Source organism: Chironomus tepperi, unplaced genomic scaffold (assembly GCF_022539635.2).
Source record: "Chironomus tepperi strain 1889 unplaced genomic scaffold, CSIRO-AGI_Ctep_v1 contig_354, whole genome shotgun sequence".
In the NCBI taxonomy this organism is placed as follows: Eukaryota; Metazoa; Arthropoda; class Insecta; order Diptera; family Chironomidae; genus Chironomus; species Chironomus tepperi.
The window spans coordinates 2,355,611-2,372,355 of record NW_027226476.1 but is presented as its reverse complement, the minus strand read 5'-3'; the positions used below and the strand labels follow the sequence as shown (position 1 = coordinate 2,372,355).

At 32.7% G+C, this 16,745-nt stretch overlaps 1 protein-coding gene across 24 annotated transcripts in view; it reads left to right on the top strand.

The window, feature by feature from the left end:
• KCNQ (KCNQ potassium channel) overlaps nt 1-16,745 on the top strand; it is a 148,880-nt gene that overhangs the window by 62,926 nt on the left and 69,209 nt on the right. For 21 of the 24 annotated variants that reach the window (XM_070645665.1, XM_070645666.1, XM_070645688.1 and 18 more), the window contains 4 exons: nt 9,867-10,055; nt 11,676-11,810; nt 15,981-16,063; nt 16,360-16,535. In XM_070645665.1, the coding sequence (XP_070501766.1) occupies nt 9,867-10,055; nt 11,676-11,810; nt 15,981-16,063; nt 16,360-16,535 (583 nt within the window). Of the gene's footprint in view, nt 1-11; nt 341-9,866; nt 10,056-11,675; nt 11,811-15,980; nt 16,064-16,359; nt 16,536-16,745 lie in introns of all 24 variants that reach the window. The other 3 variants (XM_070645677.1, XM_070645676.1, XM_070645675.1) reach the window with 1 other exon arrangement.

Genomic DNA, 16,745 nt, shown 5'->3' with positions numbered 1-16,745 from the left:
TTCTTATGAAGTTTAAGATACATACAATAGTGATAAGTTCATGCAAATGTATAGTGCAAATAAGTACATAAAGGAATTAAGGAACAATACCCAAAACGATATAAATACAATTTTCATGTGAATTGACAATAGTGATAAGGAAAGAAAAAGTGATAAAATAAGTAATATAGGAGATCCAAATGAATAGCATAATTGCTGCTACAGTTCCACGAATAATAATCACAGATGATGATAATGAGAAAGCTTATAAACTTGAGCCCGAGGAATCAGAAGATGAAGAACTTCTTCGACGTAACAGAATACTACAGAGACGGCAAATTGCTCAGCAAAATTCACTTAGGTTTGATTGATGAAGATTATCTTGAAGAGAAATGGCTAACCATGATTAATTGAATGAACTAACTTTCTTCTCTTTTTTCCTTACAATTGAACGGCTTACACTAATCCTTTCCGCAGTTGGCAAGAATTAACGTGAACAATTTTTGCTTTATTTTAACAACTCGATTAATGCTAGCCGTTAGTTTATAATACTTAACACTTAATCTCATTAGCTTGTAAGCGATAATCATCAAAAACATATTTTTTATGGCGGGACTCCTTTGTTCGTGAGCAGGTACTTGTAAATTTAAGTGGAAAAAATTGGAAGTCGTAAAGTTTTTCATGGCTTTTCAAGAGTTCGTTGATTTGTGATTCAAGGGATGAAGACAGATTTTCAATTTATAGGCAATTTCTCGTAATAAAACTGTATGGAAATTCTGAAATATTGGAACCCGAGTGACATAAATGAAGAAAGTTGGTGCATAGCGCTTTTAACTCTGAGTGGCACCAATGAAGAAAGCTCTGGCAAGGAAGATTCCATTTGTGATGGAGCCTACTTTATTTGTGCCGTTAGGGTCGGCTTCTAAACAGAGGCAAGCTTTTGTAGATCCTTAAAGTCTCAGGAGTTCAACTTTCTTCATTTCTGCCACTCGGGAAGGTCTCCAGAAAAATTCAAATTCCGAATAAACCCACAAAAAGCAGTTCTGAATAATTTCAGCAAGATTAATGCAAAATCATTCAAGAATATTCATGACTTTTCCGATCAATAAATTTTCACAATCACTGATAACAAAAACAACGATTGAAAATTAATTCCCTCTATAGCTATATATCCACAACCCTAAATAGCTTTATTCATTTCTATATATAGCTCCAAAAAGTTTCACAACCCATATCAAGGCCAATAAATTTCTTTTCTATCAGAGGCACATATTTTGTGTGTGATTGAATTTCATGAATAAGCTCAACATACTCATTATTTAATTCTAAAAACATTATAATTACTTTACTAACATAACAACTTCCTTTTTGTGTACAACTTGCCAACTAACTGGTTCTAATGATTACTAATGAAAAATCATGAAAAACTACATAAATTAATTAAAGAGTGGAAATTTCCTGATGTGAATTGCATGCAAAAATACTCAACATCAAGCTAGAATATCAAGTACTTGTGCAGCAATTGAATCAAATTTATGACTCGGTTTTTGACTGTAAACACAACAGAAAAACAAATTTTTCGCAGCAGCTCAATCGTTATACTGTCTTTCAACAGTCACCATTAAGTGATTAATCCTCATTTTATGTGCTACTCTGTTTGCCATTTGGCACCGAATTTACTTTCGGATTTTTTTACTGTTTTAATAATTCTTTATGAAATGACACTTGAAATATTGGTTTTATTGTTTGACAAAAAAAAACTTTTGTTATTGCACATGTCATTACGGATGAGAAATTATTGCTTTTTGGGTATGGACGGAGTTTGGTTGGTTGGATGTGGTTGTTTTATTTTTTTGAATTTATTGAATATTATTTGAAATTTAGATGAGTCAAGTTGACTCTACTTCATTTGAAATTCATGGCGATTCTGTTCTCAGTCTTTGATTCTACAACTGGAAATAAGCCTCAACTTTGAATGTCTAGGATGTGAGTTTACAAGAATAACCTTATGGGGCTGTTCACTTATTACATTAAATCGACTCTTTACCCTCATGCAACTGTTCTCTCTGTATCTCCGTAATAAGACCTCAACCCTCACCCTCTCCCCTCCATCCGAAAAAAAGCGTTACGTAAGAACTGAACGACCCTGATGACGCCTATGATGATGTCCAAAAAATAGAAAATACTCAAAAATTCCCGAATTTTTCATCCAAAACTACCCACAAAAATAATATTCACAGTGTATAAAATATGTTCATTGTGATACACAGAGAGCGGTCGAAGATGAAATGTGTATACAATCACAGATGGATCTCATTCATGAATAAAATAATACTTGATCATTGTATTCAATAAACTTGCTATAAACTTCTCGCTTAATAACAATTCATTTTTTAAAAAGCGAAATTTGTTCAATAATAAAATTCACATCACACAGCGCCACTATGTATAACAGTCCACAAGGACTTGTTGCTAAAAATATTCATAGACTCGTGGCGGGAATTGAAATAAATAAATTTAATAATAGCAATTTAAAATATTTATAGAAAATTTCATTTTACGATTGATTTTTTTCAATCTGTTTCTATTTATTCATTCTGCATCTGTGAAAGGGAACAGCACATACAAAAAAAAGAAGATAAATAAATGCTAGAGACACAAAGCCACATACAAATTGCTCACAAATTGAAATTCACTTAACTTTTTTCCCTTCCTTCACAACTATTCATATAAACACACTGATTCAGCTTCTCTGCTTAGTTTCAAAACTTTTTCTTTTAGTTCCTGTTGGAAATCTGAAACGTAGCAATAATGGGGGATGTTGGAGGTTGGAGGTGGAGAGGAATCCTCATCTCCGAGAACAATAAAGGAATTCAACAGGTTATCTCACTCATAGAATCTAATTTATGATCCTACCTCAGACTATAAAAAAAAAACTTTTCAGTTTGCCTTCGTTTGCCTCATAAATTTTAAAATATTTTCTTCTTCCTCCATCGTCTCTTGTTCCTGCTCACTTTCTCATATTTTTTCTATGGAACAGTAAGAATATTGAATGAACATTTATCAATACTTTAGTAGATCCGCTACTATTATCAACAATTTATCTACTTGTATTTTGAAATATGAATCAAGTTCAAGGCTTTCGAGAGCAATTTTTCATAATATGCTGTTCTACTTAATCTTATTAACTGCTTTTACTGTGGAGAAAATTTATCGTGCAATAAATAATCCATTTAATTCCAACATCAAATTCATGTGGCTTTTTACTTCGCGAATGTGAGATTGAATGATTGTGGAAGCGCTTCTCAAGCTATGGTCCAAGATATACTAGTCCGAAGAGCACATACTGACGTGACTCTTGCCCGAAACCAGATTCAATTAAAGTTGACTTTAGACCTGACTCACGTCTGACTTGAATCGTATGTTTGGGGTTACAGAATGTAATGACTTTAACATAAGCTCAACAGCACTGCCATTTACCCATCCCTGACTCGTGTTGACACAAACTTCCAACATGGAAGTTCCCCTTTCTTTTACTAATTTCCTCAACAAATTGAAACATAAAAAAATTTAATAGCCCAAGAAAGAGTTGCAATTTAAAATTCCCAACGCCCGACTGTCTAACTGAAAAACTTGTTATGCTATAAAGTGCAAGTATGTCCATAAAATTTAATAACATGCATTAAAATATTGCAATTTTCAAGCTATAAAAAGTCTTTATTTCTTCATCGCATGGAAGTTAGCTTCATGCCATCATCAATCATGTTTTTTTTTATCTAGCAATAAATTCAAAATAGAAGTGATGATCTTATGCATATATGCTCACAACTTAATTCACTACAAAATGTCATGCTGAGTCAAAATAAAAGCTTATTGCATGAAACAAATTGAAAAGGGAAAGATTGCTTGATATACGAGAGGATGTTCCTTGATACTCGAAATTCTTTTTAAATGCAAATTTAATTTCACATCTATTGTGCAGAAGAAACATTCTTTGTCATATGGCATGTGCTGCATAAATTCATTCATTTGAATAAAAAATGGTAAGAAAACCATAAAATTCAAATCATCTCACGATAGTTCCTACTCATGATACAGCATGCTGATGTTGATGATGATGATGACGATATTGTTGTGGATTGAGATAGTTCCCTTGTCTTTTCATCCACATCCGGTAAAATATTCCTTTCTTCAAAAATATTCAAAATTCCTTTTTTGTCATGAATGTGACTCACATGGAACATTCATGAGGAACTACATAAATGCTCAACTAAGACTAAATTAAATTTAAATTACCTTTCTCATATTTCATTTTAGTCATGATAGAGGTAATAATGCAATAATATGGTAAAGAAGCAGATCAACCTGAATTAATTTAAATTTTAATCAGTAGAGGAGGAAAAGTTTTTGGAACTGTGAATTTATATGGGAGGATGTACTATTAGAGTGAATATAGATGAAGATATTAAAATGTGTGCTATTGTATGAAGTCTAAACTGTGTTAAAGGTTGGTTAAAGGTTCACTAAATTTTGGATAAGGTATGAACTTTGTTCTTAAAACTACCAGGTTGTAGAGTACTAAATACTTCGGTAGAGTAATTGGGCAGTAAAATACCTCTGTGGAGTAATTGAGAAGGCTTCAATTTGGTCCAGAACCTTGAAGATCATAAGTTTGAATCCTGCTGCTTCCAGATTGTCACTTTTCCTAAAGTTTAGTCACTTCAACAGCTTAATGTACGAGCTCAACACGAAATTGGAGCTCTGGGCAAGGTCCAGGTCAAAAACATGACTTTTAGCTAAAAAAAATAGGAAAGAAAGCTCCAATGTCACGAATAAATTCATCAAATATTCTCCATAATCAGATAGTGTCCAATCCAATTTTCGTCCATTTATCTACTTCATTACCAAATCATAATTAAATTCTCCTGAAACAATTTATATCACTTCCATTTTCGATCAAAAAATTTTAATTACCATGTCACTAATAGGCAATTTCTGATGCAAAAACAATTACGTTCGGTCCACCTTAATTAAAAAATTATTCATCGCCATGATATGACCGTGTAACTTTGTTAAAGCACTACAATTACGATGCATAATCAACAATATCACCCACGGCATTCCATTAACAATTACTGAAAATTCGCGGTGAAATTAATTTCATAATGGATAGCATTCCTGATAAAAAAGTAAATAGATTGAATAATTTGCAGTCATAAAGCTATGAGCAGGGCAATGAGAGATTCTATCCAAATTTATTGCAATCTATCTCGAACTTCTGTATAATTATCCTATAAAAGACTTAATCAGATAATATTAATTACCAAACCTTTCAACTCCTAAATTGCTATTTCTATCATCTGCAATTACAGCGATGAAAAGAAATATTTATTTAGGTCTGATAACTTACGATGTTAAAAGTCATTTGACTTGTTTTATTTAATTTCCAATGAATGAAAAAAATCATAAAAAATAAGAAAAGAGAAAAAGTTTATAGACCGACGACCAATTAGTCGCATGAAATGAACGGCTATAAAACTCTCATAAAAATGTTATGCCAATCGATTCAATTAAGTCTGGAAGAAAAGCATTGTGAAATGGTAAATAAGAGTTGAGGATAGGATTTCAAAATAGCATATTAAATGGGAAAGACAAAACAGGCATTTGAAGCCCGATTTGGTGAAATATGACTAAACTGAGTCTACATGACTTTTGCAGAATATTTTTCTGCGTCGTATGTATTCCAGACTTAACCAGTGATGGGAAACCTTTTATTTTTCGCGGTTCACTTTAGTGGTCCGCGAGAGACAGATTGCTCACCACTTGGCTAAACAGAAGCACCAAAATTTAAGATATTTGCTAATAATTGCTTCGCTTGTGTTCCTTGATGCTGCATATTACCATATCTATCTATAGAATTTGTTTACTATTGTATCTCATATAATAGTGCTAAATATCTGGTCAGATCTGGTCTTTAGCGCCAATTTGTTCCGCAATCAAACTTAATTAATGTAAATTCGTTCTGATCTATTTTTGGAACCAACTCTAAATTAAAAACGTGTCAGCCGTTCGCAATCATAACAATTTAATTTACCATACATCATAAATCTTAATAACAAATCATAAATTCATAATCAAACCAAAGTCATGCCTTGCTATAAAAAAATCCATCATGTAATGCAACACTTTCAATGAGTTTTATCTCCCTATAAAGCATGACATCCTTCCGAATTATACTTTAATGCCATAATTCATATATATGCATCCATATTCATGCTATAAAATATTCTCAATTTTTTGTTACATGAAAGACACAGCCACAAAATGATAAAAACATCCCTTCCGCAACTTGTATGTCTTCAGACTTAAACTGAAAATTATGAAGCTCTGTAGTTTTTCTGTCTGAGTAGCATGATGAGCGATAATGATATTCCACACAAAAATAAGCAACGTCAGAGGCTGAACCTTATGCAAATTAAATTGTGCATCGTTATTATTTTATTATTCAAAATGACATAAAGATGTTGCAGCATATAAACAATTTTCTTTGCATTTTTGTTATGATTTCTGCTTCGTCTTCCTTTCATGCCATTTTTATCCTCTTTATGCCATATTCATTATTCTTCATAAGAATCCTTTTATCCTTTTCATCTATAAATATATTCTATTTCATTCTCCATTCTTGATGAAGAGCTACTTATGACTGAATGAATCATGAGATAGCATAGAGATGAGCGGTACATACGGTGATGTGATTACGTGATGTACACAATACCAATGTTGAGTGAATGAATACTTTTAGAATTTTGCATATAGAGTATGAGCAGTATTTAGGGAAACTGGATTGAAATTTTGTTATGGCTGGATGTCTGGAGTCAGTCTGAAGTGGAAGTTAGGCTGTGTTTTAGCTTCTTACTTACTAGAATCAAACAGATCAATAAATGACAGTAGACCAGAAGTTTAAACTAGGTTTCTGACTACATTCCTGCCTACATGTTCATGAATTCCTTATTATTCAAATTATGCTCTATCTATACACAATCCTCTTTCATATCCCAAACAAACAACAGTCAAAATAGGCTCCAAACCTCTCAATCTCATCGTAACATTCCCAACAAGCCTCACTGTAACCTCTCAATAATCATAAGTGAATTCCCATTCAATCAAAAATTGCCATTCAATATTGAAATAAAGGAAAAAAATGCTTTTGATTCAAAATGAAAAGGATGACGCTTTTTGTGAATGTCAATAATATAATGAAGGCAGCATGAATTTCAAATGATCAGAATATATATTTAGCAATAACAATATCACAAAAAATTGATTCGAACGTGCAATGGATTAAAGGAGAAAGAGGGAGAGAAAATGTAATATTAAAGGAAATAGTGATTCTGTGACTAAGTACACACTTATATGAGCATTGAGAATTGAAAAAACATGAAGTCAACATGTTTCAGGATCATAAAAGGAAATCAATTTTTTTTATGAAAGAGCAAAAAAAGGCAAGCATTGAAAAAAATGTAAAAAATTTACACTAAAGCTGTTTGATTATTTATTTTCATCAACATTCCATTCTTCCTTAAACGACTGTTTGTCGCTGGCTGTTCAGGTGTTGAAAAGGAAAAACTTCGATGTCGCATAATAATAATAGCAGTCAAAGTGCTCATAAAAGTGGAAAGAAAAATTGGAATGCGGGGAAAAGAAGCATTCGTGGATTGAGTATTGTGCTTCCTTACGGTTTTTCACTTCCCATAATGCTTACTGTTGAAGCTATTACATGCTTACAGAATTCAAATAGTCAACGTGAGGAAATTCTTTTGAACTTGAGATTTTTCTGTAGTTTTTGTTGCTGGATGTAAGTGTGAAAGATCTAAGATTCTTAAATATTGATTTGTCATTCTTAACAGGTTACTTCTTCGAGCTCTGTTGTCAATGTCATGGGAAATCATGAGCATTTTCAAATTTACGAAACGCTCTTAGAGGGAAGGAGGGAAGGTGCACTTTTTAAAGTACTCTAAAAGCTTACATCCAGTTGAATGGACATAAGTTCATAGTTCCTTTCAATTGCAAGCCTCAATTGCATTCCGTAATTTTTCTCATAAAATTCAAATTAAATCAGTAAAATGCAGTCCACTCAATATTCATCTGCATAACTGAATGCTGCAGCACTTCAAGTCCTTATTCAACCTTCCTGCAAAAACTCAAGTGCTAAACTAAAAGTAATAGGCTTACTGAAAAACTTTTCAAGTTCCATTATATATAATTATTAAATCATTTTCAACCACTCTTGTGCTCTATTAATTCCCTCCAAGTGGTTTAATTTCAGATTTTGTGGGGAGTATCCTGTATATTTGATGGTGAAATGGCATCAGTGGCCTAAATGGTAGAGCGTTGGCCTTACGTGCCAAAGGTCCTGGGTTCAATCCCAGGTCATGTCTAATTTTCGAAGCTTCTTTTCCATTTCACCGTTCTAGTTATGAAGCTCGGTTCGTGTGTTGGGTGGAGTTTTGAGGTCTTTGGCACACAATGTGTCTCCACTGCTAGGTATACAAGGAATATACTAGTATTTGGATGACTTTCATTACGAAATCTTGCGCACACGAATTGTAACTAGGTACATTGCAGGGTACATCAGGTCTTATGACGCACTCGTGTCTTTGCAATGTGCAGAGCTTGCAAGTGGTTCGGATCCCACTATAAACTGTAGGTCTAAAGGGTGTGGTACAACAGATTTAAAATCGCAGTGCCTCCAGCTCACAAGGCTGGGCCCTTCAGTCATTATATATATCCTGTATATTTAAACAACTCGACCGTAAGCTACACATTTGCACATTAAAGAGTACTGAATGAAAAAATGAAATTTTGACGCAGGAAAAGAAAAAAAATTTGAACGTTAATTAGTTAATTAACCATTTACATAAACAGCCTTGAATGAATTTATTGACGAGTGGCTATAAACAAAAGTCTAGAATATATACTTAAATAAAGTATTATGTACATACGCGCTATCAAATGAAATTGTCGAAATAACCGCATACAAAATAAATTGGGATATTTCACATACCTACATCATATAAAGTTCAATTCATTGAAAATATTTTTTAATTTGTGCTCAATGGCTAGAATAATTGTCGCTTTATTTACTGTAGCTTTCAGAAGCTATTTGTGGGATTCTCTGATTTTAAGCTTCATTTTCTTGTAGACTGTTTCAATATGTTGGCTATTTTGAGTATATTGAATGATCTGGAAGCTTTTTGGGTTTGTGTCCAGGATTGGTGGTTCCTAAAGTATCTTGGAGCCTAATTTACAGGTCAAGCTATCATTTAACTACTTAATGTTCGAGGTTTGATCATCAGAATCAGATGAGAATTGTATTGTCATCAATTGTTTAGTACTGAAGTAGCAATGGCAATCATAAGGAACTAAAAATGGATTCAATAAACAACCATTGCGCTACTGCCTACATACTGCGTTCAATCCACTTCCATGAAATAGTTTTTCATACTTTTTAGTCTCATTTTCCATTTTCAATTTCAATTAAAAACCAATATTTTATTTGATTTGAGCTTTCACTGAATTGTGGACTGTACAGTGTTTGTAGCATTTTCAATTAAATCACTAATGTATACATAATTTTGATTCATATATTTTTGTTTACAAACAATCACACTAATATGGAACTGATATACAATATAAAATTGAGAAATTTACTAACATTTTGATTAATATCAATTGATTGTCAAGGATGGAGTTTAATTTTTTAATGTGCGATTGAATGGAATGCCAATCATTTGATGACTGTTTGTGGATGTGATAAAACGCGACTGTTTAGTGCTTAAGTTATAAATTAATAAACAAAGTTTTAATTCCTTTATAAATTATTTCAGTGTCTGCAAATTATCTGACAAAAATAGGGCCGACAGGCTATCACGCCCACGGATGTCGCTGCTGGGTAAACCTCTCAACTATAATCGGGGAGCGCGACGAGATGCCCGATATAGGCGCCTACAATCGCGCGTCTACAACTTCTTAGAACGTCCGCGTGGGCTACCAGCTATTTTATATCATGTAATGGTGTAAGTATCCACATTCATTAAATTCAGTTTTTATGACCCATTAGAATGAAAATATATTTGATAAAGTCGTGACTAGCCGCTATAAATATTGCCATTCGTAAAGTCCCAGAAGAACTCGTGTACTTATTCATTCTTATGTTGTTGTTTTTCATATCCTTTCAATTTGACCTATTTAAGGAAAAGAAGCATGAAAAGTATTAGAAGGAAGGAAAATAATTCATTGAAGCTTATTTTTTTGCTTAGTTTCTGATTTTCTTCCAGATGGAATGAAACTTTAATGATAGTGAGGATTGGAAGCAATGTTACAAATAGTTTATTGTTGGATATAGCATTTCCTTTAATGCTGCCGACATTTTTAGATTCAACAAGTCAGAGCTCGAGTCGACTTCGAGTTCTAGAATCAATCTTGAGGGAAGGAATCAATAAATCCTGAAACTCCATTTCCCAACCGTATACATACATAAATCCAGAACGAACAAAACTTCTTGTTCAGCAATTGTACTAAAAAATAAGTGAGAATAAGAGCTTTATTTCTCCTTCAAATTGACTTCATTGGAAAGCATCTGAAGGAAAAAGGCAAACTTTAAGTTTTGTTTGACTTGTTGGAAGTAATCATGAAGAAAACTGCTTAGTTGTTGATAATTACTGCTTCTAGTAAGTTTTTAATTAAAGTTTCAGCGAAATTTAATTAAGCATCTTAAGAAAACCCTGAAGTATCAGTTTTCAAAGTTTTGAGTCGTCCTTCTATGACGTCCAGGGTCGTATTCTGAGAATTGAAATCTCGAATCTTAGAATTTCAATTTTCATGAGAGACTCAGGAATCAATAGCTTACAGTACCCTGACAAAGCCTCCAGGGGTCCTACAAGGTCCTTCAAGCTCTGATTCATTCCCCCCTAAATCACATCCATAATACAAAAAATGAACCCCATCCCCTATAAAGCCTTCAAAAATCAACAAAGCGCTCTCAAAATCAAAAAGTTTACATCCTCTTCCTTCCTGTTCTGTCTGAAAACTATCTTCATCCTTCAAGCAAATGAAAATGAACAAGAATGAGAGATATTCCCTTCCTTTCATGCAAGAACAAATCGTCTTCTTGTTCCTTTAAACTTTCGACTTTCCAAGAAAAACAGAAAACTTTTTGCTAAAAAATAATGAAAATCTGCTTTTTTGAAGCATCCAATGTGCTTCAGATCGTGCCCAAATGTACTGTAAATTTTACGATAAACAGATTAGCTTCACCATACATATTGAAGCAGCGAATTTGCTAAGGATACAGTTATGTGTGCATTTGCTCAGAAGAACCCGCACGTTATTTGAGAGAGAAAGCAGAGTAAGAAGTAAGCGAAGATACATGGCAATGCTTCTGATATAAGATTACTTATGTGAATATTTCATGAATATTTCACAGCTTGTTTGTTCCTTCTTCTCGCTACCATATGAAATAAAAGATCAGAAATGAGATGCCTTAAGCATTCCTACATATAATATCCGTTTATGTATGTTGTGGAATTGAAAATTCACTGCAAAAATCCATCGGCATTAAGAAAATGCCTTTTCCATAATCAAATTTTAAAAAGTAACAAGTTGCTGAATTTTTCATTCCTTTATTTTCTTTTCAGTTTTTTAATGGTATTCACATGCTTAGCCTTAAGTGTCTTCTCCACAATCGACGACTACGAGAAGGATGCAGCTGATCTGTTATTTAAGCTGGAAATTATCGTAGTGATATGGTTCACAATAGAATTCTCTTCCAGGTAAGTTGCTGGCCATTTTTTTACTTCTTTTTAATCCTCTCGTGATAACAAATAATTAATTATTTGTGGACAAAATTTTTGTGTTGGAACGCAACAGTTACGTGTCAGTTATTACACTGTATTTTAGCGTTAATGTTTTGGATAATGGAATTGGTATTAAGGCAATTAAAAATGATGTTGACTTTAAGTTACAGTCGCAGTTCAATGTCTTTTTTTAAGTCAATATTCAAGCTAATGGAATTAATTTGCTGGATGATGATGGTTGAATTTATTTAAGTGTCAGGCAGCAGGAGTGTAGACAGAGGTCATTTATTGGTCCAGAATCCGATCTCGTGACAAGTTGGACTCAAGTGTCCAGCATTAAAGTTTAAATTAGTTCTTACCATTCTGCACATTCAAACCCGATCAGCACAATTGTCTCATAGCAACCACATGGCGCCCACATCACAAGTAGTCATTTTTAGACTAATTAACATGAAAATTGCCACCTGAACGCTATATGCAGCCAAGAATAACTTGTATAGACCAGGAAACGATTCCTAATCTAATAAATAATTTCCATCAATTTTTCAATCTTCATTAAAGTCAATTTCAAACATTTCAAGCAGTCAATCATTTGATTGACAGATCTGCAGTTCAATGAACAAATTTTAAAATCACATCCATTTCACTCAATTTTATCCAAGTTATTGTAAAACCATAACATCCAACTTTTCAGACTTCAATTAAAAAAAATTAATGACTTTTGTAAGCATTATTATTGAATCAATTTCTCGTTGCTAAGATCCACTAGAAAAATTTATTACTTATAAAGTTTCAGTTTATGGAGAAAAAGGGAAAAAGGAGGAAGAATTTATGCTGCCATAAATATGCATGCGTTTGAAAAGTTTCTCTAAAAAGTAAATTGAGCAATTAAAAACTTGGAAAACTTTGACTATTAGTTGAACATGGAAAATGATTTATTGCTAACGGAAAATGTGTTTTACGTACAAACAAATATTTTGCAAAAGCATTGGAATTGCTGAGTGATGTGCTCAGTAAACAGTGAAATAGATTTTTGAGAGCTTGAAAGGATTTTGGTTTGTTCATTTATGACGTCAATGGGGGTTGTTGTCTAAAAAATTGGAATGGGAGGATAGATACTTAAAGACCTGGGGTTAGACCCCCTCTCCTTAAATACGTGATAGGGCCAGAAAGTTTCAAACTGCATGTGCCAAATGTAAGTAGGACTTGGAGCCGAGACTTCACTGCAGGCGAATGTACATTTTTGGCAGCCATTTTGGACCTTTGGACTCCGTACGTCCGAAATTCCGGAATAATGTCTACTCTGGACTGAGTAGTAAGCAGTGATGGACGTCATTAGCAAAATATTCCTGAAGTGGATGAATTAAAACTATTTTTCATGATTGAATGTTGGACTACAAAAGAATGCATTTAGTAAAGCATTTGCCTTCCTTTACAAAGCCTATAAAAGCTGAATATATCAAAAATTTCATGAATTTACATTTCCTATCCGTAAAAAAAAGTTCAAACAATTCATTTTAAAAATTGCACTAAACTCATCGGACTGTAAATTACGAAACATTCATACATTCTGGAATTTATATTAGTTTCTATTTCACTATATCAATCCCAGTGCATTCGGTCTAATAGAATTAGAACAAACGCCTTTTTTGTCTTCCTAGAGCTTTTAAAACTCAAAAAAAAAACATGTGGAAATGCAAATAGAAAAAGTTTTAATAACTTTTATGCATGTAAGTAATCACTTCACATACATTACAATGCACAAAGTTATTATCGCTAGAGTTGCAAGAACTATTCAACATGTTTGGGGTGTATAATTTAAGCTCTAATATGAGGATATTAAAATGAACAAATAACAAACAGGAAAAAGTTGTGTGGATAAGCATGGATAATTTTTGGATAAATATTGAACTTCCATGTTGATAAAAGGTTTAGCTGACGAAAGGATTTAAACTGAATTTTCAGATATAAATGACTTTTAATGAAGCTTTTTGGCCTATTTGTGGTAGAGATTCAGTCGTTAAGGTTGAATACTAATTTAAGGTTGCGTGGTTCAAAGCTATAGATGTTTTAGCACTTAATAACTTCAGCACCAGCAAAATAATTATGAGTTTGAGACTCAACAGAGATTATGAATCAAATGAATGTTTCTAATGCCAATTTAAACTAAGGTTTGACTCATACTAACGATGATACATACTTGGAAACATCCATAAAAAGAGTAGATGCTAGTAATGGATTCATACAAAATTCTCAGAATTCAGCCTATTCCATTAGTTTTGCGTCAGTTCAAGTTCATCCACCTTTTTTGCTCACAGCTACTAAGAAGAAAATCCCCAAAGGTTACTTCTTTCAGTATCCTCATCAAAATCAACTTAAACATCAAGAAGATCTCGCAACTATATTGCATTAAATCGATTAAAATAGCCACAAAGAAGACAATTTACGAAAGGAAGCAACTTTGTCTATTTCTATCCAATTTTGCATTAATAATTCCATTAAAGTTATGTCCTTGTACAATATCCGGTCATATGACTGTAAAATAAAAGTCCAGCACATGTTTTAAGCCTCAAAATAGATACAATAAGCTGGTCGATATCAAATTGAGATACAAGACACGGAATGTCAAATGTCATGCAATTTTAAAGTTATTACAAGCAATATGAAAGGGACAGACCTGAAGAGAGGCTTGAAAATTTTTTCAACGAATCAAAAAAAGCACTGACATGTCATTTTTTGCCATACAAAAGCACGAGAAGCTTTTGAGAAAAAAATAAAAATAAAATTTCTCTTTTTATGATTTTTCATTGTCGTAAAAAGAATTTATTTAGCGATTTACATGGTTTTTGAATTTACGGATGCTCATGTCTGAACAAAAAGTTCCTCAAACAGATCTCGTCATGCCAACAGAGAAATAAAAGAAAAAAAATGTTAACAAAACAAACAGGAGGAATTGGAATGAGTTGACGATGGATAATGTGAATATCCTTGGGCTTTATTTATCATGTCGTACCGTACGCATAGCCAGCTTATGAATGAGGCTTTTTTATTCCTTTTTCTGGGAACATTCTAAGTTCATTAAAAAATTATAGAATTCTTTTCAAGGCATTTGTTATTCATTGCTAATGTTTGTTTATTATACAGAATAACAAATGTTTATATTGCAATGAACTGATTATTTTCATGCCACGCAAAAGCTGAAGCAGAAAATATTATAACGAATTATATTGTCGAACAGATGATATGGATTGAACTTAAGAATTGCTGACATAATTTGAACTGAAAAAACGAAATTTTCAAAATTTTCAATTTCTTTTAAAACTCAAATCTAAATTTTCCGTTAAAATTTTGAACTCACATTGCTTTTTTAAAGTTCAAATCTCAATTAATGACTGAAAATTCAAATCTAAAACGTTCGTTAAAACTTGTTTCAATTTTCTCGTTTAAAATTCAATTTTGAATATAAGTTAGAAATCCGTTAAAATTTTCAGAACTGAATCTCGATACCAAAATGGACAGTAATTCCCAATCTAAGTAAACTGGACATTCTTAAAAACAAAACAATATTTCGCACACATAAAAGAATTATTTTTATGGTCATACAAATGAAAGCTAATAATCGCAATGGCAGTGACGAGGAAATAAATTACAGCCGTAATTCCAAAAACGAAGATTCCGTTTAGCACATAATTGTAATACGCATGCACATATGTTTATATGCTTTCACATATAAACAAATTTATGATGACAATAAAAGCCAGAGCTGGCTTTCAATTAGTAAGATTAATGTGACATTCTCATCATATGCGAATTAAAATATATATTATAAATATAAAAACACTTGTTGATGCTGGAAACAGCCAACAATAGAAATACAGAAAAAATGAGAAATTATTTCATGTTTGTGGGGCGTTTTTAACATCATTGCTTAACTACTATCATCTCCGCAGCATTTTATTTTAGAATGAAATAATGACAATTTAATTGTTTCACATTTCTGGCAAAATGACAAGAAATGTTTGCCTTAACTACGTGATATAGCTGACACTCGGATGTTCGTCTCATTTTAAACACAAATTATGTTTCTTTTCATATAAAAAAGTCTTGTATTTAAATTATTTTTACGTTTATCTCTTTCAATAACAGGATCTGGGCATCAGGATGCCGTTCTCGATATCAAGGTGGCATCGGCCGCCTCAAATTCTTAAAAAGACCATTTTGTATTATAGGTAAGTTGAGTATTATGACAAATAATGCTATTATGCTTCATATGTCCATCCCAGGGGTGCTTAGAAATCTAGCATCAAATTCCTTCATGTCAAGTCTTAACTGTCCCTTGAAGTCCCTACCAACACCTAAATGCGCTTTAGTTCAATCCCTCCCAAAAGTTTCCCTACTTGATAATTTTAACCCAACAGAATTCCACACCTCTAAACATGTCAAACAATTCCCACACATTTGCATCAATTTATTATCCCAATTTAACTAAAACCACAAAAATTTTCTCATCCACTGCACATTATAGACATAATAACAATAGCAGCGTCAATCGTAGTAATTGGCATGGGAGCATCGGGACAAATGTTCGCAACAAGTGCACTTCGTGGTCTACGCTTCTTCCAAATCCTTCGGATGGTTCGTATGGATCGACGAGGTGGTACTTGGAAATTACTCGGAAGCGTCGTGTATGCTCATAGACAAGTAAGTAGGATTTAATTTTATTGACGTTTTATCTTATCATTATTTAAATTTGTGATAATGCAAAAGACTGATGTCAAGCATCAGTATGAATAGGTATTCATTAAAGTAAAGTAATTAATCAGCAGAATAATAATAATGTTCTGCTCACAACTCTACAAGACTGAAAGTCGGAAGACAATGATTATTTTTGTAAGAAATTGCTAAATTTAC